The sequence below is a fragment of the Pipistrellus hanaki genome (assembly GCF_964339955.1).
Source record: "Pipistrellus hanaki genome assembly, chromosome: 1".
NCBI lineage: Eukaryota > Metazoa > Chordata > Mammalia > Chiroptera > Vespertilionidae > Pipistrellus > Pipistrellus hanaki.
In genome coordinates this window covers 141,424,376-141,450,310 of record NC_140503.1, presented here as the reverse complement: position 1 = coordinate 141,450,310, position 25,935 = coordinate 141,424,376, and the positions used below count along the sequence as shown (strand labels likewise).

At 36.3% G+C, this 25,935-nt stretch overlaps 1 protein-coding gene across 1 annotated transcript in view; it reads right to left on the bottom strand.

Moving 5' to 3' along the window:
- The window catches only part of COL25A1 (collagen type XXV alpha 1 chain), a 459,898-nt gene that overhangs the window by 60,575 nt on the left and 373,388 nt on the right, over positions 1–25,935 (bottom strand). Inside the window, exons 16-19 of the mRNA XM_084880782.1 lie at positions 23,918–23,962; positions 17,463–17,495; positions 16,992–17,027; positions 11,996–12,040 (exon numbers count right to left, since the gene is read on the bottom strand). Coding sequence (XP_084736908.1) covers positions 11,996–12,040; positions 16,992–17,027; positions 17,463–17,495; positions 23,918–23,962 — 159 coding nt within the window. The remainder of the gene's footprint in view (positions 1–11,995; positions 12,041–16,991; positions 17,028–17,462; positions 17,496–23,917; positions 23,963–25,935) is intronic.

Here is a 25,935-nt window from a genome sequence, read left to right as displayed (position 1 = left end):
ATTCTTATTTATTTCAATGTACTCAAGGCGAAGATAGCATATTTAACTTTAGGACCACAGGCATATTTTTATTGGATCTCAGAGCTTCAGTGACTTCAGAGACAGCTCCATCCTCTCTCTGGGAAGGAAGTCTCAGGTTTGAAGGATAATTATTGAAGTAAATAAGGCATGCATATGTCTACTCATGATTCAGCTGGTTGGACTATTTTTTTGCCTTTCAAAGCTTACAGCAGAACCTTTTAACTTACTCTTATTAGTGTACAGAGTAGGAAAAAAAATCATTGATACATTTCAGACTCCACATGTCACCTAAACTTTAAGAAACTATCACTTGTAGAGTTTGGGTTAGTATCAAAGAAGAATACTCGTAATTTTATGAAAAGGCTTTATTAAAATAATCTTTCCTTGTCCATTTACCTATCTGCACATGGCTGGTTCTCCTTTAAATACTTCAACCAAAACAACAAATTGCAACAGATAGAATGCAGAAGCACATATGAGAATCCAGCTATTTTCTATTAAGCCAGACATTAAAGAGATTTGCAAAAAAAAAATAAAATAAAAAAGTTACTTTTCTTCCCCCCCCCCTTTTTTTAAAGATTCAGTTATCTTTCATTAAGCACATACCCAGTTTTAATTAACACATAATCAGTTTTTTTTTTTAATTTTGGGGTTTTAATTTCTAGTACAGAAATATCAATGGATAGAACCTACATAAACAAAAACTCTTTTAATCCTACTTTGTAGGTGTGTAAAGGGGTTTTGAGTCCAAAGTGTTTGAGGACTAGTGGTACAAAGTCAAAGACTGGATTAAAGCCTGATTTTATAAACTGGAATCTTGACCTGCCATATAATGGAAGATTCTGGCATCATTACTGGTGGTTTAGTTAAGACTTATTATAAAGATAATGTAATAAAAGCCCTTAGTGCTGTCTCTATAATGAGGTGAGTGGACAATAAATGTTTATCATTATTGTTGCCCTTATTATTGGCTCAGCAATTTTGGCTATCATTATTATTAGTAGTAATTGTAATAGAAGTCTTATAGCTCCCGGACTAATTGGTGATAGACAAGGTGAGCGGTGTTTTTTTTTGTTTGTTTTTGTTTTTTTTTTATAACCTGGATGGGGCTGTACTCAATACCTCTCCAACTTCTTTCAAGAAGTAACTCTAAATTTTCTCATGTGATCATATCATTTTATCCATCTTTTAGAGCATTTAGGATTGCAAAACCCAAAGTGGGTAAGGTAGAAATGTGACAGATTTACTATGAGTGAGTTTTCATCTTGTAAGAAAAAGAAAGAAGAAAATGGTCATATCTATTGAATTTCCCTAAACAAATGTAATCCTTTAAAAAATAAAAAGTCTTGCCTCTTTGACTGATGATTAGAGCCTTTGATTAAAGGCTCTAGAATCTCCTAAAAAGCCTAGCGGAGAGGCTATGCCAACCTACTTTAATGTGATAGATAAGCAAATGACTACTCTACTGTAGTCACATGCCAGTTAACCAGTATAGAGGAACGAACCTGCATCAGGGGAAGGCAGGGAAAGCAGCTGAAATGTGATTCAAACTCAAAACAGTGAGGAAATCACTCTGGAGTAAAGCAGACTGCACAAAAATGAGGTTAGGCTATGTAAGTATTCAGGGCAATAAACAGGGGGAGTAACTAATTATATTGGACTATAAAGTAATTCTCAGACTTGTTTGCATATCTAATCTCATTTGGACAGTGGGAAATAGGAGACTGCTAAATTGGAAATTATTCACACATATTTGTCCAAGTAGACAGGTGGGAGTGAGATGCAACAGAGGAAACTGGCACTATAATAAAATTAAGCCCTTAAATTACTTTAATGAAGAAACCACTAAATCTACAGGGCTTTTTTTTTTCTTTTTCTTTTTCTTTTTTTTACAAGTCAATTACCTGAATTAGAAAATCCCAATTATAATTTCAATGAGTCATTTTAGGAATAACATGGGAAACCTAAGGCTGAGGGCCTTTGAAAAGGGCAGATGCTGACCCCCTAATCAGGAAAACATAGACTTAAGCAGGTAAACAGAAAGTAAACTAGCTTTACAATTAAAGTGAAAACAATAAAATATTTTCTTAGACAATATTAATCTTCTCAGTTTATTATGTGTTAGTGCTTTTTTTTATGACAACAAAAAATGTCTAAAGAAAATGGGGAAAAGGCAAAGTCTTCAAACCAATGAAAAGCAGAGGAATAACTTAAGTAGAGTACTAATTACCTCTGAGCACTTTAATCTGTTTTTCTCTCAAGTATCACATACATTTTTCCCCTCCTTTCAGCTATTCAAAATTTTTCTTTCTCTCTCTATTCACTCACCATCTCAAAAGAGGTAATATTTTAGGTTTTTACTTTTGTTATTATTGAGAACAATGTCAATTGGGATTCTATTCATATTGGTGCCACTGACAGTGTGAGGAAGGGAATTAAAAGAGTGACGGCAGCCAACTGAAAGATCTTAAAATGTAATTGCTTTCAAAGTACCTAATCAGGGAAGAGAAAAGTAAAAAGAAGGGAGAGGAAGAGAAGAGGAATAAAGAAGGAATGGAGGGAGGAGGCAGGAGTAAGATGGGAGAAGACAAGAGGGGCGAGGAAGAATGGAGAGGAAAAAGCATCTCAAAATGTTATATTCCTCTATCATGGCCATAACAATTGAATCCAGGTTTAATCTGTTGCATTTTTTTTAGTTTGTTTTCACTGGTTCTAGAAATGTCCAACTAGATCTATCCTTGGGCCAAACAAAAAAAACCACAATATCATATTTAAGTCTTAAAATAAATACAGAATTATGACTTAACCACAGTCTGGAGATAAAATGTATACTACAATACTATCAGAACCTTAATACAATCCAAAATGTTAATCACTAAAACACAATTAATAGTTGGCATCATATTTTGCTACCCAAGCCACATGCTAACCAGTGATTAAATGGTTGTCAGAGAAATAGAAATCTCAGCTCTGTTAGTGGTATTATAATATGGCATTAATACAGCATCAAATTCCAAAATGAAGAAAACTTTGGTTTAATTATCTGGCCTTGTCCTGGACATTGCATATGATTTCTCCCTGAGTTGTTTCATGAGTTTTGTCCTTTACTTATTCTTAACATAATTAATCAGCTCATCACCAATGAATTAAATAACCCAGGTTTCAATACCAAGACTGAACACATTTCCTTGTGTTGAGCTGGTGGGAAAGCTGTGGTTTTGGCAACTACACGGAGACCCAGGTTGGCAGCAGAAATGTTATGAATTCATGATGAAGCCCAATAGAGGCCTCCTAGTAAACTGCTGGAAATGGCAGCAGCTGAAAAATCTCACGCATGTTACTCATTTAAACAGCGAGGGCACATAAAGATGCAAAACCAAGTCTATGGATTTCAGCTACAGCTGGGATGATTCACATGACCAATTTTGAAGGGCCTGATAGTTTTGCATTGATCTTTCCAACTACAGTTAACTGTTTCGGCAGCCATAACTTTGATCTTATAATGCGAAGCTCAATGAATATGTCACAGTAACCAATATGTATTATGTTTGAAAGTTATTCTATTTATCCTAATGAAATAAATAATTCCTTTATTGGAGTGTCAGTATTAGAGAGCATGCACACTCTCTCTCTACTTTCTTTCATGAATTGGCAATATGTACAGACAAATGAATCGAACTATCAGGAGATTTAGCTATAGGAAGGTTGGATCTATTACTCTATAAGGTAAAGTGAAGACACCACAAAGATAAGATTTTGACTGAAGTCACTTTTGCTCTACTCATTTGCTATTATTTTTAAAAATGTAAACAGCCTACTGAGATAACTTAAATTCTGTGTATTCTGACAAGTAAATAAACAATCCCAAAACAAAATTTAACCCCCCAAATAATACAAACAATAACCATCTTTACAAACCAAGAAGGCAAGAGAACCTGGCCTTCTATAGTACAAAAAGGCCAGTGAAGTCTAGGAAATGCATTAAGAACTTGACCTTTCTGAACTCTAATAAAGACCATAGAAAATCTGGACCAATTTTTCTTCAAACTCACATTTGATACATATCAAGGAAGTATTTCAGATAACCTTACTTTGACTTTTAAATGACTATTGGGACAATTTACCTAACACTAGTTTGTCAAATTTACATAAAGGATGTCCTTCATATAGATGAGAAGAGTCAGCAAATATGGGAATGGGGTTATTAGTCAAGGTGAAAAGGAAGAGACAGACAGCTTCATTCATACAGAAATTGCTCACCAGGTGTTTCCCTATAAACTTCCAGAACTCAACATCTGTTACATAGAAGGGTGGACAGAAAGTCCTAACTGATTAGCTCTTGCCCACAGAAAAATCTCTGGTTTTTCATTTATTACCATTTGTTTTATTTTTACAAGTCATTATCAATTAAAGGAGTACAAGATATCATTTTTTAACCTGTCTAAAAAGACTCCTCTATTACCTGCTTAAACCAAGCCATGTTTCCCATGATATTTGTTACCCCAAGCAGATCCAATCTTTATTGCCCCCAAAACAGTACCACAGGGTTCAAAAATATGTGCTGATTTGCGTGGGTGCTAAAAGCATCACCAATAATTTTGATTAATGTGTCTTGACACTGAACGCATTAGCTATACAATATTCTTCTTGCTTAAAGGCTAATTAGAATTCAAGTCAGCATGATACCTGCTTTTGAGGATTACAGCAAGAACATTTGTTGTAATAAGAACCTCCAGGCAGCCAGTTTTGGTAATGATTGATTTGTAAAATTATTGAGGGGGAAAAAAGGAGAAAGTAGAGCTCGCCCCAAAACATTTATTTCCCTTTAGGATCAAGTCTGAGTATAAATTAAACCATCTTGGTGGTTACGATGAAAATGAACTACCATAGCAGGTTTATTTAAACCCCAGAAAACATATCTTTCTGATTTTATTTTTCTTAACAGAATTACATCATGAAAGCACATTAGCTGTATTTATTGAAGGTTTTATTCTGGCTGCTAAAAATATCTGATTTCTGGTTGTCTGAGTGTCCTAATTGGACTCTTAAATTATTCAACTGCTCAGACACACTTGGTGCAAGCAGGAAATAATTATAAGTAACAATAACAATGTTATCCTTTCAACCGGCATTTCTTTCTTTTAGGAATTCATTTCATATCCTAAGTTACTTCCAAAATGTTTCCTCTGCTATTTTTAAAATGTGATTTGATGTTTCTGAGGAAGAAACCTCCTCTCTAGTGGATTTAAAACTTAGGTTTCTATTAGATTACTTAATCCTCAGAATGCCAAAATAAATCTTCCCATCACCTTTAAAAGTTAGTCTTTATACGAGTTAGTGTCAAAGATGATTTCATATAATGAGGTACAAAGAGTTATTGTCTCATAGCCTCCCGATCCTCAAGTTCTTATTCTAATGAGGAAGCCAGAGCAAAAATATCAAGCTATGAGGGAAAATACAAAATTTTTTTTGCCATCTAACTGATTTGATGTGATTTTTACTGTTTTATGTCTCCCTACTGTATTAATTTCACTATACTATGTACATTTTTTTCCCCTCCAACTTCTTTTCTGAATCTGAGATAATCTGGTGGTCCATGCTGAAAGGAGAAAAGCAATAGCATTGAAAAAATCAATAATGTAAAAAAACGCCTGGGACCCTACCCAGTTTGGCTCAGTAGATAAAGCGCCGGCCCTCAGAGGGAAGGCTCCCAATTTCTGTCAAGGGTACATACGTAGTTGCAGGTTTGGTCCCTGGCCCTGGTTGAGGTAGGTGTGGGAGGCAACCAATGGATATGTCTCTCTCACATTAATTTTCTCTTTGTCTTTCCCCCTTTCCACTCTCTCTAAAAATCAATGAAAAAATGTTCTCTAAATAATAAATAAATAAATAAATAAATAAATAAATAAACTGTTTCTCATTCTTAATGTCACCTCCATTGAGACATAAAATCTTAGGGTGATGTTTTATTTAAAAAAATGTCTTGGGATAGGCAACACCATGACTGAGGTCTAGAGAATTTCTTAATTTGTCAAATTTCCTTCTGCTTCTGTGCGAACAGCATCAGGAAGGAGAACTTTGACAGCACCATGTCTCACACCCAGAACACTGTTTCCCCTCATCCTTTGTCCCTGGAATATACTCGGGTAATAGGAAAAGAGGAATATTATGAAGCCATGTTTCAAAAAAAAGTAGGTTATCTGACTGTTCTTTTTTTTTTTTTTAATATATTTTATTGATTTTTCACAGAGAGGAAGAGAGAGGGATAGAGAGTTAGAAACATCGATGAGAGAGAATCATCGATCAGCTGCCTCTTGCACACCCCCTACTGGGGATGCGCCCGCAACCAAGGTACATGCCCTTGACCGGAATCGAACCCGGGACCTTTCAGTCCCCAGGCCGACGCTCTGAGACAAACCGGTCCCGGCTATCTGACTGTTCTTAAAGGTAACATTTACCTATCACTGCAAATGAATTTTCAGATTTATACCTATTAACATGTAGAGAATAAATGTCTTTATGTTCCTTAGGTTACTGATTTTTAGAGAGAGAGGAAGGGACATGGATAGAGAGATAGAAACATTAACGATGAAAACCATCGATCAGCTGCCTCTTGTATGTCCTCTACTTGAGATCCAGCCCACAACCGCAGTATGTGCCCTGACTGGGAATCCAACCTGTGACCTCTTGGTTCCTGAGTCTATGCTCAACTGCTGAGCCACACCAGCTGGGTGATGATTCTCATTTTATAAGGAAATGTGATGACATAGATTCATGAACTGGCAAGGGGCACCACCAGCTCTGCACAGTGGTGATCTGGCTCTGCAGTTAGGGGTCTTGACTCCTGCTCTATACCCCTTAATTATTAGGGTCACATAATCATAAAAGGGCTAAGAAATGTATTTACATTTTTTTTTCAAAATAACTATGGGGAGAAAAGGGTTTTAAAAATTGGAACTTTGAATCTTACACTTTCATGGGATATCAGAAAAGCTATTTATAAGTTTTGCCCATGAAAAATATATTTGCAAGCTTATTTATAAAAATAATTTTCTGAGTTCAAATCTTATTCCAGAAGATCAATGTCTGCATGGTACATTGTGTATAATTTAATTTTCCCAGTTGAACATCTTGACACTATATGAACCATGAATGCATGAAATAGGAATTCCAAATGTCTTCCACATGGTGAGAGGACTTTCCAATACTTGTGCAGGAAGCTGAAGAGTAATTTGAAATTAAGTTATGCCTGTTCTTTAGTGACTTTTATTATGTATGCCTAAGGTAGTAGCACTTTTCTCTGAGTGGGACCCTGAGGTGATAGATAGATGAGTCTGCTGTCTGTATTTAGGTACTTTGCTCATTTCCTGAGAGCTGTGTGGAAGGCATTTGGATGCTCATTAAATTTCCAACCATTCCCCGAGTGCAACAGGTGGCAAATCAAAGCTTCCCTGGTATGTCATGTTGGTTTCCTCAATGTCTTGGAAATAAATGGATGGCATTGCATGCTCTCCGTAGTACCAGCTGATAAGAAGGAGATGAATAGCAACAGGAAGTATTTCCAAAGCATAAACAAACACACAAGTTTGGGGAGGTTATGACTAATGTTCTTGCTACCATACTTTCTAAATACATGAAAGTGGTTTCATCTTTTAAATATTGTTATCTTTCAAACTATGAAATCATGATGTACTTTTCTATGGTTAACTACCTAATAAAAGCAGGTATATTCAAGAAATAATAACATCACAATTTAATGAAGCTATATCATAAAATTACAAACTTATAACTCTAAATTTATGACTATTCAATGAGTACTAATGACTATGATATATACTTCAATTGTCTCCTTTACAAAATTACTTATTTATACTGAGAACCTGCTACATTATAAGGAAATCATGTCACTCACATCCTGAACTAGAGTGAGAAGACAAGGCTTATTCATTCAAAAATAGAATCTGTGATTTAAATAAACTTTTAGATAGTTACCTAACAGTCCATGGTAATTATACAGCAAAGGTTTTTGTCACTATGATCACTAGTCAGCATTGGAAAAGGAAAGACAAATGTCAACTATATGATCTTGACAGAATTTGTCTGGCAGTTGTGTATGACCGTAGGAATAAAAGTATTTACTGGGGGTAGCAAATCACCAACATCTTTCCTAATTTGAAAGAATTTGAAACATTCAGATTAGTCCACAGATGACTAGAAAAATGACCTGGGATATTTTAGGACATAAAAGAACTAAAAGGGAATGATAATAAACAGTAGTAATTGAAATTGTTTGTTTTAAAGAAAAAAGATTCAAAATTATCACCCTATATACTCTCTGAACAAGGAAGTGCCTCATTCTCAGGAGAAGTAACAATATGGAGGTCCCTGCTGTGGACATGGTGTTGACACCACAGCCCTTCTAACTTACAAACAAGTGCTGCATGAAGACCTGCCCAGGTCCTTCCAAAACGCTCCTTTTATTTATTTAAATTTAATAAATCTTTATTGTTCAGATTATTACAATTGTTCCTCTTTTTCCCCCCATAGTTCCACTCCACCTGGTTCCCTCCCCACCCTCCGCCCTTACCCTCCCCCCACTGTCCTCATCCATAGTGTATGATTTTTGTCCAGTCTATTCCTGCATCCCCCATACTCCTTTCCCCCCAAGAATTGTCAGTCCACTCCCTTTCTATGCCCCTAATTCTATTATATTCACCAGTTTATTCTGTTCATCAGATTTTTTTATTCACTTGATTCATTTGTTGATAGATATGTATTTGTTGCTCATAATTTTTATCTTTACCTTTTTCTTCTTTTTCCTATTCTTAAAAAATACCTTTCAGCATTTCATATAATACTAGTTTGGTGGTGATGAACTCCTTTAGCTTTTTCTTATCTGTGAAGCTCTTTTTCTGCTCTTCAATTCTGAATGATAGCTTTGTTGGGTAGAGTAATCTTGGTTGAAGGTTCTTGCTATTCATCACTTTGAATATTACTTGCCACTCTCATCTGGCCTGCATAGTTTCTGTTGAAAAATCAGCTGACAGGGGTATGAGTGCTCCCTTGTAGGTAACTAACTGTTTTTCTCTTGCTGCTTTTAATATTCTCTCTTTGTCTTTTGCTCTTGGCATTTTAATTATGTTTTGTTTTTGTGTGGTCCTCTTTGGATTCCTTTGTTTAGGGTTCTCTGCACTTCCAGGATTATAACACTATTTCATTAACCAGATGGGTGAAGTTTTCAGTCATTATTTCTTCAAATAGGTTTTCGATATCTTGCTCTCTCTCTTCTTCTGGCACCCCCATAATTCTGATGTAGGTAACCTTGAAGTTGGCCCAGAGGCTCCTTACAGTATTTTCATATTTTTGGATTCTTTTTGCTTTTCCAGTTGAGTGTTTTTCTTTCTTTCTTTTTTTTTCTCTTGCTCCTTTGCATTTTAAATCTTTGACTTGATTCTTGCAATCCTCTAGTCTGCTGTCAGATCTCTGTATAATATTTTCTATTTCAGTCAGTGTATACTTAATTTCTAGTTGGTCCTTTTTCATATCCTCGAGGGGCTTGCTAAATTTATCGGCCTTTTCTAGAAAATTCTTGAAAAACCTTATAACCGTGGTTTTGAACTCTATATCCAGTCATTTCCTTTCCTCCATTTCTTTCATTTGTGATCTGTTTCTTTGTCTCCACATTTTGGCTGCTTCCCTGAGTTAATAGAGTGTCTTTGTGTGCTAGATGTCTTATAGGGCCCAGTGGCTCAGCCTCCCCAGTTACCTGAGGTGGACACTCTTGGTGCACCCCTTTGTGGGCTGTGTGCACAATCTTGTAGTTAAGCCTTGATTATTATTGGTATTACTGGAAGAAATTGACCTCCAGGCCAATTGGCTGTGAGGATCAGCTGTGTCTATGATAGGGGAACTTCTGTGCTGGAGACACCTTTATGAGACAAGACTTGCAGAAGCCTCTGTGCTCAGCTTGGATGGGGCAGAGTCTCAGAGCGGAGCAAACAGCATTGTTTTCCCGCCAGCTTTGCCCTAATAGGCCTCTGTGTTTCTGTGTGCTGTGATAATAGCTGCAAGCACCTCTAAGAGAAAGCCGATCTCGAGTTCGACCCACTGCCAGATAGTCCAGTTTCTCCCCGAATGAGTCTGGGTCCCCAGAGTCTCACCTGGAACTGGAGTTCAGTGCAGTGAGGAGCTTTTGTCTCCCCCCCACTTGAGAAAGCCAGCTGTGCACTCAGTTGCCGGTCCTCTCCTCATGTGCATCTCAGTACCTCTGCCTCCTGAAGCTCCTCTGAGTCTCAGTGTGCTTTTCTCTTTCCTTCTAATTGTAGAATATCTATTCAGCCAGCCTTCCTGTGGTTCTGGATGATGTTCGTTTTGTCTTTTAGTTGTAGTTTTGAAATTGTTGTGTGAGGCAGCAGTTTAGTTGTCTACCTATGCCGCCATCCTGGTTTCTCTCATAACACTCCTTTTAAATGCCTTTCTTTTACTTATATTGCTACAAGGTTTTTATAATTAATACTGACTCTAACTTTCTTAAGTTTATTTAAAAAAAATCTATGACCTTTCAATCATTTTTGAAAAGCACCTTTTAAAAAAAATGTGTGAAGAACTACTAAGGAACTGTCGTAAATTAACTCTATAGTATGAAATCACATATTCATTTATTAAGTTATTTTTGCTAAATATCAAATGTTAAGGAAATAATTGGGCTTTTTAGTAAACTATTATCATAGAGCATATATTTCCAAGGAAGAAACCAAGATTAATAATACATTAAAAATACACATCTGAACTTCAATAAACTAATCTGAAACCATCAAACAAAAACCAAAGTCTGAGTGCTAAACTGGAAAGATAGCTTTCACATCTGTTCACTACTCCAAATATGCCCATAAAATATTGTGTATGATACCAGATGATGTCTGGGAGCTCCATAATTTAACATATTTATTCTAAAATCATATCATTTCATCTAACACACTTCAGATACAACATTTATAAAACAGTATACACAATATGCACAGTGAAACTAGAAATATTAATTTTAGAATGGTCTAACACATACTGGAGATTAATTTAAAACTCTATAATGTGATAGCAAAAAATATATATATATTTAAAAAGAAGAAAACTCTATAAAGTGAGAAAAATGTAAGGAAAAATCCACTTGTATTGTGTTTTCTATCAAACAGTTCTGGAATTAAAAAAACACACAAAAACTTTAAAATAAGAAGCTGATTTTAAAGGAGAAACTACAGCTAAAGCAGAACTTTTAAGCCTTCTCTGTTGTCATGTGAAAATTTTTGAACAATTAAAAATATTTCTTAACATTTTTAGATGGTTTAAAAATATGTAAACAACATTTTAAACTCAGCTTTAAGCAATTATTTCAAAAAATACATTAAAAATTTATGGGAACAGTATACTAGTATGAGTCAAAGTAGTTTAATAAAATGACTTGTGTTTTTTAGTAAGAATTATTGACAGGAAGTGGAAGCACAAAACATTTTAGAGGGATTGTTATATTGAGCATATCATAAAACAGCTGCCTAAGTGTTAGATTTATGGGGATGTGAACACCATAATTCTGGTAAAAAAAAGTATGTTAAGATCTTAAGAATAAAGCTAAATGTGAATGTAGACATTCTAGACTTTAAAGAATTCCTATGATTTCAAACGAAGTGGCTTTTACATTTATTTAAGTTAGGGGCATATCAGGTTACATAAATAGTCCAGAGTGTGATAGGAAATTTTAGTAAAAGGCGAAAGATTTATGCGGTCTGAAGAGAAACCAGAGCATTGTGATAGGAAATTTTAAAAATACCTATGCTTAATTTTTAATTAAAAAATTTAAGTGGTTGAGAGGTATTTAAAGAACAGCACTATGTTTTTAGTTTTCATCCCCTCCCTATCTTCCTGCAATTTCTGTGACTCAGTTGCAGTTCTATGAAGCCAAGACTGTCAGTGCAGTATTTACCTTTATCCCCGGAAGTCCAGGAAGCCCAGGAAGCCCTGGTTCACCCTACATAGGAAAATCACACAACATTATAGAACAATATCCACTCAGCCACAGTCTCTGGAGAAAAGCATGGCAAATGTTCCTCGCTGAATACTTGCCATCTACATAGACACTGTCTCGTTTCAAGAACTTGGTGAGATTACATAGTTCAGTCAACTCTTGATTCAAAATTGGTTGACCCTTTTGCAGATTTTCCTGCTGTGAGTGGCTTTAGTTCTCTGCTCATAAGGCATCTCTACCAGAAGGAATAAAGAGAAGTACAAGGAGAACGAGCTCCCACATTTTACTAATTCCTGGTAAATGGTTTGCTAGGGAGGCGAAGCTCTGCCGAAGTGAGGATTATGCATGCATCTGAATAACGCCTCCGAGTCCAGTGCTCTCTTGCCTCAAATAATCAAGAGTTGGCTGTGTGAACAGATGGTTACATCAACACAATATACATTAAAAGTCGTGCTCACTTAAAAGTATAGTAAGGTTTCTTTTCCATTCCTGAATGATGAGAAGATAAATGCATGGTTAATATTATACTTAACTCCAGCCCATATTTCTGACAATTGTTGAGTCTGGGTAACCCTGCCTAACAATTTAGGGCTAATGGTACCATGCAGCTGTTCCTGAGTACAGGTCTGAGATTAAGTGGCAGATTTGGGGTGAGCACACTGGAGTCATGATTAACCTTCTCATTTTCACAGAATGGTCTACATTATTTTAAGTACAAAGTATAGCGACAAGAGGTTACATTGCTTAGAAAATCTCCTGAATTCCACTAAAGGAGCATAATGGAATTGCTGGAGAAAATGAAAGTCCATCTTGTGCTGGATTGAGGTGACTATTTGTGGAAAGTAAAGGGGTTACACATTTTCATGATAGTCAGTGGGAAGATAACTACACTAAGAGACAGGAGTATCAAACTAATAAATTGGTAGAGGGAGGTATTTCTTTTCATCTAAATGTTTTAACAACTTTCATTTCAAAGAAAATATATTAAGAACCATCAGACATTTCATTTTTAATATTATTACTTTCAAATTATGAAGAGTCATAATTTGCTCTATTATCATCATAAATTATTTCATCTACTGTTGATTAAGCTGTATGGTTAGACATAGGAAGGACAATGACGTTCCTGATGGTTTAGGTCAAAGGTGCTTCAGGAATGCAAAAGAAAAGCTATTATGTATGAAACTACAAATGGAAGTTTGCATTGTGAACAAGAACACTAAGATGAGATTAAACAAGAGAAGAAAGGATGATTACTATGAATTTTCTATTTCATTCAAATAATACCTGTCCAAGTAAATTATAGTTTATACAGATACCACATTATACATTTGATTTTCTTTTTTCCCCTCCAATCAATAAATCTAGGAAGATCTAGTAAAGGGGTGTTGTACCCATATCTTACTGAAGATTCTCATTTACTTTATTTTAAAAAATATTGATTTCAGAGAGGAAGGGAGAGGGAGAGAGAGATAGAAATATTAATGATGAGAATCACTGATTGGTTGCCTCCTGCATGCCCCACACTGGGGATTGAGCAAGTGCCCTGATTGGGAATTGAACCGTGATCTCTGGTTCATAGGCCGACTCTCAATTACTGAGCCACACTGGCCGGGCAATTCTCTTTTACTTAAAAAAAAAAAAAAAAAAAAGCCCTGAAAAATACTACATTGCAGTAGAGTTTACAACCAATAAATTAAATCTATTGGGGACAAATTTATAATTCAGTATTGTTTTAGAAAAGTCTCCTAAATCTCAGGACATTTGAAACATATGTGAAAATGTATAGGTTTTAATACTGTTTCCCAACAGTTCTCACCACACCCTTCCCTCTGGCCAAATTAAAAGGATCGTATGACTAATTTGAAGAAAGATATTTATATACACATGCATATATAGACACACACCCATGTTTTCTAACAATGAGAATGACTTATAAGACATTATGGAATATTTTGTAATATAGATTGAATACTTAGAGACTTTGAGCATATAGTTGTTCCCTACATTATATGTGTATGTATGCATGTATAGAGGTTATAAATGTATATATTAATGAACAAATGTTTCAGAAATTAATATTTAATAGTCGTATTTTCATAAATTTGGCATTTCCAAATTTATGCTTAATTAAAGTAAAGATTATAAAATATTTAATGTTATCATTTGTGGAACATCTCTTAACAGTCTTAGGAAGGTATTTCTTCCTATATAAAATTTCTATTTTTATACCATTAAAGCTTATCTTCAAATTAAGAGAGTAATTTAGTTAATTCCTCCATTGTTGCCTACTCTTTGGTTCAGAAGCTTCTCTGAGTTGAAATCTTGGGCAATCATTGCTTAAGGTGAGATCTAAGTCATAATTAAGAATTAGTTTGTTATTCCATTTAAAGAATACTTATCTAAGTAGACTGAAATTCACACAGATACATTATACTTCTGCTTTCCTTTCCCTTTCCCTCTTTTCCCTACACCTTAGGTGGTCTCTGTCTACTGTCAAAGAACACTGCCTTTACCCTATGTCCCTGTGATGGTCCACTGTCCTTCCTGATAGAATTTAACTGTGAGAGTCCCTTCCAATGGGAGATCAAGTATCTTTATTTACATGGAGAAGTTGGTAAGGAAAGAATTATGTGGTGAAACACAATATCTACACACTTCATAAACATATATACACATTCTAACTCATCTATCAATCACACACTCTAAAGAACAAAATACCAGACAGTGGAAACTAACCAAGGGGCTTTTCATCTTCTATTTTTCTGGGAATGTCCCTCACACAAGAGCTTCAGTGCCACTGAACCCACAGCACAGTTTTGCAGTGGTGAGAAAAGGGCCATGAGAGATCTCTTGAATTGATTTTGTAGTCATTTCTGTTTGCCATTTTCTAATCTAAGTAAGCAAGCCAGCATAGAAATTCTCTACTTTTAAATTAATGTTGGGGTAAGAATTGCTAAAGCCAGACATTAGACAAAGGAAGTCATAAATATTGTGGGAAAGTGAGATTACATCAAAGGGTAGAATCTGGCCTAAATATTAATGGAAAAGATGCTGCTCATTTCAGGGCACATGTTCATTTAGGCTGGTTGAAAACTTTCCTCATTATAATTTAAAACAGGTGCTTGATGAAATACAAAAGAAATTCAATGTTTCCATATGCAAATCTACAAACTTCCAGAAATGAATCTAAAGTATATTTCTAAATATTCATGACAAGGCAATGTTTTATCAAGTAACTGAAAATCAATTTTGACCTTCATTAGCTGGGTGGAGGGGGTTTGGTGGGAGTGTGGAGGGATTGAGCAAAAGAGAAAAAACTCATGAACACGAAAAATAGTATGGTAATTGCAGGGGAATGGAGGGGGGCTGAGGGAAGTGGAGAAGGGTATAGGGAGGATAATGCTGATCGGAGGAGATTTGACTTGGGGTGGTGAACACACCATATAGTGTACAGATAAGGTGTTATGGAATTGTGTACCTGAAACCTGTATAATTTCGTTAACCAGTATTTTCCCAATAAATTCTATAAAAATGGAAAAAAATTAAAATTAAAAAGTGGAAAAAAAATTAATGGTTGTAGAGATTTCTTTTAGAGTCATCACAGAATTGAAAAGCAGCTTAAAATTAGCCTTTAATTTTTACTAAGGGCCCTAAAATTAGATCATTGGAGAAGATTAGTTTTTGCTTTTTTTTTCAAACCAAAGCAGACCATGGATCTCTATTTGGGTGGGTGGCATCACTAATTTCAAATTTCCCAAGTAAAGAATCAGGAGGAAATCTCAGGAACTGAATAGCAAAATTTTCAGAGTTCTGCTGGGCTCTTTGGAAAAGTCTCACCTTTGCCTGAAACGGCCTGATGAATCATTACTCTTAGATTCTTAGTTTCTAGAGGAAAATCTATTTTTAAAGTAGAGAAACATCTAAAGAATTTGAAAGACCACAAAAATTACTTTAACCCACCTGTTTAAAACAAAGCAATGATCCTCTCAGTGGCTTCAAGAATGTGGGAACATTATTTTATCATGTTTTAGGGTTCCAAACTACCAAAAGGGCATTGATTCTTTCTCTTTACACTAATGAGATAAATTCTATGTTTTTATTCATGTCCCTCTTATTCCCCCCACCCCCCACCCCCCACATCAGCTACTGCTAGACAAAGACAGAGTCATGCTCTTCAGAGATTTAACCTAATGGGGAACTCACATTTACTTGTTAGCTGTAATACATCTGTTATCGCAAATCTGACTGCACTGGGCACTGATGGCCAGATGCTGTGACAATAAACTGCTAACAGTTGTTTCCTGCCTCTGACTCAAACGAGAATATGGGTCTCAACACATTCACTGCATGTTCTCTCATTCATCACTGAAGTGAAGCACACATGATAAACATAAAATTATGTCTATATCTAGAGAATGGTTAAAGTGGTTTGGCTAGTGTCTGCAATTAAATTTCAGCTTATGAACAAACCTCTTTGTATAATATAACAGTCAATGCACAGATAGATATTATTCACATAAAATTGTCAGTAGGGTAGTATTTGAAATGAGAGAAAAAGGAATATAATTTAAAAAGAAACTGTCCATCCTTCCCTATTGAAACCATTTAGTAAATATTCATTTCTTCTCATGAAAGATAGAAACATGCAGAGTGTCTTTAAACATGCAAGGTAAATTGTTGCATTCCAACCCAACTGGTCTTTGTCAGTCTCAAACAGCTCAGCACATGCAGACTTTAGCTCATTAGGCATCCTTTTACATGTACACAGTGTGTTTTCACTTTTGCGACAGCATTATCCCTTTTAAAATGCAAAACAATCAACAACACTCAGCATGCAAAACACAGAAACCACCTCATTTTGTAATAGTCATCCTCATACTACACAGCGGACAGTCGATATAAAATGGTGAGAGTGCAAAGATCACACTAAAATAAAGATGATATTAATTACCTTTTGCCCTGGACGACCAGATTCTCCAGGTTCTCCCTGGCCAAAGAAAGCCAAAGATGAAAAGAACAGTCTTACAAGAATTTTCCAAAACCTTTATGCCTCTGAACACTCTCACAGAGATGGCCCAGCCTCCTTGATCACATATATTTCATTTATTTTATTCTGTTACTCTACATCTCACTAGACACAGGAAACACTTTTTTTTTCTTTCTGTGAATATACCTAAAACTCACATACAAATCCACATTTCCATTAAAACCAATCAGAAAGGGAAGAGAAGGCCAGACCTCTTATTAAGCTTTTATCAGATTTCCAGCAGATACTTCCTGTTGTATTTGGGGGCTGTTCATTGCAGGAGAATCGGAACAGAGTTATAACCATCAATGGTGGTAAAAGAGAAGAGAAAGCAGAGGCTTATAAAAATCAAAACTGTAACTCCTGGGGTACACACTCTTGTATGGTTAGCGTTACCTTAATTCCTGCAGCAGATGATCCAGGGTCACCCTAAAATGAAACCCACGAGAGATTATTCCACAAATTATGGGAACCGGAAACACACAAACACACAGAGAGCCATTATCGACAGGGGCACTCAAGGGAACCCCATGACTAATGTGCTTAACTAGGTTCCCTAAGACTTTGTATCAATCTGTCAGCTGTTAAAATGTCAGCAATTTCCTAGATAAACAATGTACTTTCTGAAAACATGGATTTACTTTGAATGCAAAATATGTAAGAACCATTATATTTTTTGAAATTATAAATATATAAATAAGGGCCTTTTCCCCTGATCTACTGCTAAAACTGTATTCTAAAGCAATACATTGTAATTTTGGGGATCTGGAATTGTGATTTTCTCTGTTTCTGGAATTTATTAATGTCAGTGGCTATCATTTAGTGGGAGTTCCCTGACCCTTCCAGTCTTCAGAAAGTCAGGGTTCAACAGATGAAGTCAAGGGTTAATGATGCTGTGTTGGAAAAAGCCACGCAGCAGGTCAGCTTGTCTCCCCTTGAAGCACTGTCCCAGCTTTATTTACACGTTTTTCCCAGCTTTACACTCATTTCATTGTAACCCAGTCACCGGAAAGTTACAGGATGATGAATGGCTTGTGGGTGGCAGGGCCACATGGAAGATCTGAGAGAAAATGTTGAGATAGAATCAGGTTTTCTAAAAGGCACTGTATTCCACCCGGATTTCACAGAGGGCGTCTACATTTCGAGGGCAAATATGTTATAAATGAGCAGATAGGGATGAGTGGAAATGACCGTGGAGAAGAGCTAAGAATGCTGCTTTTTCTGAAATGAGGACAGCAAACGGCCGGCATTTTCAAGCTCCTTCTAGCCCTCTGTTCCATGAACATAAAGGGAGAAAACTTAGTTTTTTGAGACTGTTACGAAAACAGAAATAGCCACAAGGAGAAAGGCACATATTGGGATTTCCTCAGCTGTTCTATCTGTGCAAGTGCGCAAGGAGCTCTGGGGGTCTATTTCTTGCTCTCAATTTACGAAGCTGCTCACCAGTCTCATTCAGAGAGAGAAGGCCTCAGGCCTCTGCATGTGCAGACGGGGCACTTGTCCCCCTCTCTTATTCTTACCCCCTCTCACCTCTTCCTGTGGCTGGCACCTTCTCTTCCTTTGGATCTTGGCTGAAGTGGCTTTGCCACAAATAACCCTTCATTCACCAACCAACCAACCAACCAACTTAGACACATGTCCCTCACATATAATCAGACCATGCAGCATAACACACTTCATAATTAGGTATTTATGTTTTCTGCTGTTTTTTTTTTTTTTTTTTTTTTTTGTGTATGTGTGTGTGTGTGTGTCTCTCCATGAGATAATCAGATCCAGTGTCTATTTTTATTCAGTGGCTGGCCCATAGTATATGTTTGATACACATATGGTGAATGAACAAATCTCAAAACAGAATATTTTAAGCAGAACACAAGTCAAGAACCAAAATGAAAAAAACTTTAGGAAGGAAAAATAAAACTTAGGAAGGAGATGGAAATAATAAATTAGCTTATTGAAGAAAATGAGATATATATGTGAATTTCTTTGACATCTATACTTAGTATTGCCAAGAAAAAAAGATTAAACCATAATGAAACATAAAGAAGCCCCCAAATATTATAGAACGACAATGATTTTTCTTCCCAATCATTAACAATTAGTTGAGTTCTAATGGAAAGTGAAATAAATATGGCTACTAATACTTATGTAATATTTCTACTAAATCAAGTCTAAAAGCTATCAACACAAAGGAATCAATTTTGCAAGATTTTGCACAAGACCTTTGTATTCATAAAAGCAGTTTTGACTTGGCTAAGTCTCCTCTTTCATCTCATTTATACCTCACAAAACTCCCATGATTTAGGGCAGATATTACTATATCCATTTAATAGATGAGGAAATTGAAGCAACTAGATACTGTGAATTTTTGAGTTCCTAAATTCTATTGTCATAAGAGAATTATTGATTTATTTAATTTTGACAACAGGACATAAAGGTTATAGTAAACTATAAGTATAGTTGCTTATATTAACTGTAGGTTAAATACATTTTTCCAGTGTTTTAACAGAAAGTGGCTAGATAACCGGCTAATGAGGTAAAGACTAGATTTAGTTCTCAGAAAGTAGATGGAAAAACAAAAATGACAGTTCTCCAAAAGACTGATTTATTTGTGGGAATTGGAGCAGTTTCATTTGTTGGACAACTATGAGTGATATTTTAACTCTCTTAAAAATTTAGAACTGTGAAATCTCAAGGAATTTTTATATCTTTTAAGTGGCAAGGTAACTGCTGGGACATTCATAAGTTAAACATTTTAAAGGATAATGCCACAAGTAGCAGGAAGAAAAGTCAGTGTTTATAATCCTCATTCCACAAACGGTGAAAATGAATACAGGATTAAAGCAGGGGAAAAGAACCTGTGCCTTAAGTATACTCTTAGCTTTATAAATTGGTTGGTCTAAAAACAGAAGTTTTCATGGGATAAGTCATAAATGGGGAAAATACTTTCAGAACATACTCAAGGTAAATGAATTTGACCTCAGAATTTTTCATTCAAGCACATAGAGTTATTTTTAGTTATGATTATTTTCAAACACAAAACTCAGTGTATAATTTTATGTATGTGTTAACAAAGTCTATGTGTATATAAAGTGAATGTGGCCATATTTCTGTCCTTCATTTACTAATTATCTATTGAGCACCAATTATGTGCCCCCCATGTTCTGGATGCAGGGATGCTAGGAGCTGGGTGACAACGGTGAACCAAGTAGTTGCAATCCCCTTATTCACTTACACATGTGCACGAAGACATCGCTGATTGAAAGCATCAAAGATACTTTCTTTTCACTTAAATAAAAAATCTGGGATAGGAAGAGATTCTCAGGTTTGGAAAAGTCTGTGTCGCTGTAAATACACAGAAGACATGACACACAAATGCACAGCATGGGCAGAAGTTCTCCCATCCAGTGGAAGTAAGAAACAGCTGAAAGCAACAACATGTTTTTGTTTTGTTTTTTAAAGATTATTCATTCAATAACTATTTGTTCTCTTCCAGGAACTTGGACTGGGGCTAGAACAATTTGGTATCGTATAGTTTTTTCATTGTTTGTGTTTTCTTTTTCAGTGAGCTGGATGTCCAACTAAACAAAGAATTAAATAAATTCTGATACAGGTTCTGAAAGGGATCATAAGGAGGGCTGTGGGAGCATGCAGTAGGTAACATAACCAATTCAGAGGAGACTGGAAGGCTGACCCAGGGAAATGACATAAATTCACGTTTCAGTGGCCTGAAGAATAGGATTAGAGTAAGAGTGTCCTACACTATAGGAATCAGATGTGCCAGGTTAGAGAAGACTCTGAGTGGGTTGGGGTGGGAGCACCCACTGAGAGAGCCCTTTACCTGTGGATTTAAGAAAAGAAGACAATGTGCTTGGTGGTTCTCAATAGGAGCGTGGCTTCTGCAGAAGCTCAAGGGATGGAAATCACAGACGTTATGCAGCCATGCACCAAGAAGGCAGAGTATTTGCGGGAATGGAGATGGGGGAGCAAAGAGAACGAAGGCACAGGAAGTAATACCAAGAAAACGAAGGCGGAGCTTCTGCACCCACAGACACTATTATAAACAAAGGAGTGGCACCGCCAAAACCATCCAGCGCGCCACACTGCAAACATCTACTATCAGGTGGAGGGAAACAGAGAAGAAACCCACTTCTACTTTTGTTGGTGGAATCAGCATTCCAGAGAGCAGAACGCAGCCCTTCCAGACTAACCCCACCCATGACTGAAGCCGGTCTCTGGCAGGTCACTCTTAAACCTGGAGTGCACCACGCTCGCTGGCCACGGGACGCCCAGCCCAGTGGTTTTATAGCTGCACAGCGTTTCCAGATGACCAGTCTGGAAAGGCTTAGATTGCTTTACCATCCAAAGGCACCGAGTTGGATCAAAAGGGAAAAAAAATCCTATTAAAGTGAATCCGTCCATGACGTAATTTTTACTACATCAATGGCAGAAACGAAGCATTTTTTGATTTTACATCTCCAACTTGGTAGATGATGAATTAGTTTCACATACTAAACCCAAAGACCATGAGAAGAGTGTTTCCAACATGCTGGAAACAAATTATGTGACAGAAGCAGGAAATGTTTAAAAAACACATCAAAAATTATATTCCAATTACAGCATTCTCGGGGATGAATGCTGCAGGTCAGATTACATATTATATGCTGCAGATTCCTATTTACAATTCCCTGTTTAGACCCATTGCAAGTTTATAGAAATGATTTCCGTTTTAACTGAAGCATTTCTTGCACTTAATTTCAGTTGACTAATAAAACTTCTTGATAAAAAAGAAAAACAACCAATCTAGTTGATTTCAATTTCCATGTGGTAAGAAAGCTAACATTTATTGAGAGTTTACTATGTGTGAGTCAGTATGGTAAATGATTTGCATTAATATAAAGAGTAAGAACAGTATTCCTTTGAGATGAACATGGTCTTGTAAAAGAAAAAAGTTACTTTGCTATTGGAAAATTACATTTTAAAAAATGTGTGATTAAAGAAACAATTATTGGCCTATATTCCAAAAATGAAGCTTTAAAAGTATATCTTCTGAAGCATAAAATTCTGAACGTAAGTTCACTTGGCATACTTTTTTTTTTCTTTACTTGAAAAAACTGCTCTCTGTTTAGATTTCCTGTCTTTAAACTGAGGTGGCAACTGTGGCCCAAGGGCCAAATCAGCTACCCACCTGTTCCTGTATAGCCCATGAGCTAAGAATGGATTTTATATTTTATATAGATTTAAAAAATCAACAATAACACTTCTCAGCACATGAAAATTTCACAAATTAAGATTTCAGCATCCAAAGATAAAAAATCATAGGGCACCGCCATACTCATTTGTGTATATATTGTCTACGGGTGCTGGCACACTACAATGACAGAGTTGAGGAGTTGTGACAGAGGTCATCTGGCCCACAAAACCTAAATATTTACTTTCTGGCCTTTTGTAAGAAAAGTTTGTTAACGTCTGCTTCTAAGCAAAATAAGAAAAGTTAAATATAACACACAGGTTTATATGTCTAGGGTTTGAAACTTTGAGAATAATTGAGGTATATCATAGTTCTCATTACTATTAAATATATTCATGTCATATATGATTTCAGCATGATACTTAAATTTGACAGGTAAAGAGAATGGGCCTACATCAGTGATTCTCAACTAGGGGTCATTTTGTCTTTAGGGAACATTTGGCAATGTCTTGAGATGGTCTTGGTGGTCACAACTCAAGGATGCTCCTGGCATGCAGTGGGCAGAGCCAGGAAGGATGCTAAACATCCAGCAGTCCCCACGACAACAATCTGGTCTTGTCAATGGTGCTGAGGCTGGGAAACCCCAACCTCCAAGCAACTGAGAGCCTACCCTAAAGGCTAGTCTGCTTCTTGAATACAAACATGACTGCTACTGGGTGACATTACTCCATTCCTACCTTCATGCCATATTTATATTAATATTTATAAGAACGAGAAAGGTAAATTTCTCTTTACTTTTATGGGTATGTTTTTATGAGTAACCATTACCCATCTGTATTGTAATAAATTTCAAAGTGGAATGTTCTTATTCTGAACTATAAGCCTAAATAAATAATTCAGTTCTTTTTTTTTTTTTTTTCTCAATACTCAACTACTTAGGCTGATTTAAATTAAAATATGGCTGATATTCTATTTCAGTTTCTTAAAAAGATCTTTTCCTTCATTCTTAACAGATAGCACAAGGGAAATAAAATATCCTCCTTATGTCAGAGATGTCTGCCAGTCTGAACTGAGGCAGATTGTTGGAGGGAAAAAGAGAGAGAGTAGGAAGATAAACCACAAGACCACTGTGCTGTGAAGAGCGGTTTAAAGGACCAAAAGAAATGACAAAATATCCGGATTGAGTACATTTCAAGTTGAGGCAAATCTTCAACTCCATTAGAGAATCTAATCAGTGACATTTACTCTCAAACTTTTAAAATCTCACTCCAATCCTCTGACCTGTTCTCTCCTAACACTGGGACAAACAGAATCACTTTAGAAATTCTATTTTTATATCTGCATATAAAGAGAGTGTGCCATTTATACATGAATAAGTGCTTTTATTCCTTGAAAGCCTAGAAACCTCACTACAGATTTTTAAAAATCTGTGACCTACCCTTTTATGTCTAAAATATTTAAATGTATAGCTAGGAACTTGAGGAATAATCACCTTTTATATATTACATACTTAAAGATTTTCTAAATTTGTAGAATTTTCTATTTTCTTATGAAACAAAGATACTACCATTCACATATATTTTTCAAAACTTCCCATTTCCAAACCTACAGAATGCTATTTCTCGCTCATACACATACACTTTTGTATTTGTCAACATTGTACCTTTTCTCCTGCATCACCTTTGGGACCACTCTCGCCAGCATCTCCCTAAGAGGAGGGAAAAAGCGATACATGTAAAATATATTGGTGACATTATACAAGAGCATTTTCCATTATTTTAAGTTTTCTTTAAAAAGCACCATATATTAAAATCTGTTGCAAATGTTCTACTTGAGCAGTTGGCCGATATCACTGGTCTAAATACATTTTTTTTTTTACAATGAACATGGCTGAACAGTTTTAAATTACTCCATGATATTAATGAAAAGCAGCAATTTCTCTGATTTCTAGTAGCTTATTCTGGCACTTAGAGCTTCCTTCATTCCACCTCTTTCTCATCTGCCCAAAAGCTCCACAGTAACACAGACTTTCTCCAGACCATTCCCTCAATATGCCACCTGCCTCTCCACTCCATGCCTCCTCCTGCCACCTGAACCCCTGGCTCCTGCTTTCCCTTTGATCTGTATAAATCTGCTCTTGTCTTGAAGCCCGTCTCAAATCTCCAGGGCCTCAAAGTGCATGAGCCAGCCCTCATGACTTGTGCCCTGAATATCTGACTTATCTGTACTTACATGTGTTGCATTTGGGAAGTAAATGTTTTTTATTTTATTACAAAACTGCTTTTTTAAATCAAAACTTGGGGATTTTATGTTTTCTTGGTTATTTTTGAGATTTTCTATACCTATTTCTTCACTGACATCTCCTTTCTATCCACAAAGCAATGTATTGGAAAAAAAAAAGTCAGTTGTTTATTACCCATGCTTTGCTTCCTTAAATTCTCAATTCTTTCTGTCTCGTAGCATGTTATGGTGAAAATATCGTGGATTTGGAGTCGAGAGACGAAGCCCGACTCCAAAACTGACTGGGAAAATGAAATTTTCTATGCCTCATATTTTTCATGTGTGACATAAGGGCAAGCATACTTTATGGGGTGGTAAGAAATAAACAATGTACTGTGTGTAAAGCAACTAGGACAGTCTCTGGCACAAGCTGTTAATGATAGCCGCTAGGCAACAACAATGCATTATTGTTCTCACACTCCATAAGCCCTCTGTCTAGCTTCAGAAGAGGTCACTTTTCTCTCGCTTAAAAATGGCCTTAAAATAAGAGAGAAACTATTGATGACTGTTTCCCTGAGAGAAGGAGGGGTGGCGAGGGAAAAGACATTTTCTTTTTCTCTAGTTTCTTTTCTTGTTTCAGGAGCATGAAACCTGCTCAGGCCTTTGTCTCTGGTGACAGATACCACAGGGCAGCCTGGGAGCCTGAGCTGCTTTGTCTGAGGAGCCCGGATGGTGCTGGCTCTGCCCCTTTTCCCGCCTTAGTGTCCACACAAAAGAGTCACCGGGTGACTAATTAACTTCAAGCTAATTACCACAAACTGGCTGGATGCCACGTAGATACTCTGATAATCTGTTATGAGGAACCTTAATAGGCAGCATACTTTAAAAAATTGCTTGGAGATCCCTTTATTAAAAACCAAAACCAAAGAAACTAGCTTTCTTATTAGGAAAACAGGCCCAGAGGGGACGTGGGACAGAGGGTCTGAGTGTCCCCTCTGGTTTGCTCTCCTTCCATTTAAATAAGTGGCTTTTGTTCTTTTTGTTTCTCAAAACCCAAATTTCAGTTACATTCAAAAGTTCGCTGGATCTTTAGAGGTAGTTCTTTGGGGAGCAGAGGTGATGACACTGATTTGTCAGAAAGATCAGATCACGTATGAAGAGCGTTCCGGAGTATCTGGAGGTTTCCTGTGCAGACAGCTCACTTCTCAAACACTATTAGGTAGCACAAGAACCAGGAAAGTTAGCTTTCAAATATGCGCTGGGAGTCTAAAAATGGTCAGGACATGCCCAAAGGTAGTAAGGAAGGACAGCAAAGAGAAATTTAACATATGGCACTCTTCTTCTTTTGTTTCTCTTTTTGGTTTTTATGGGAATTCTTTGTGGGGCAACTCTCAGTAGATTCGCCGTGGTAAACATCTGTATCCCTTTAACTCAGTGACCTAAGAAGCAGTAGAGAGATGT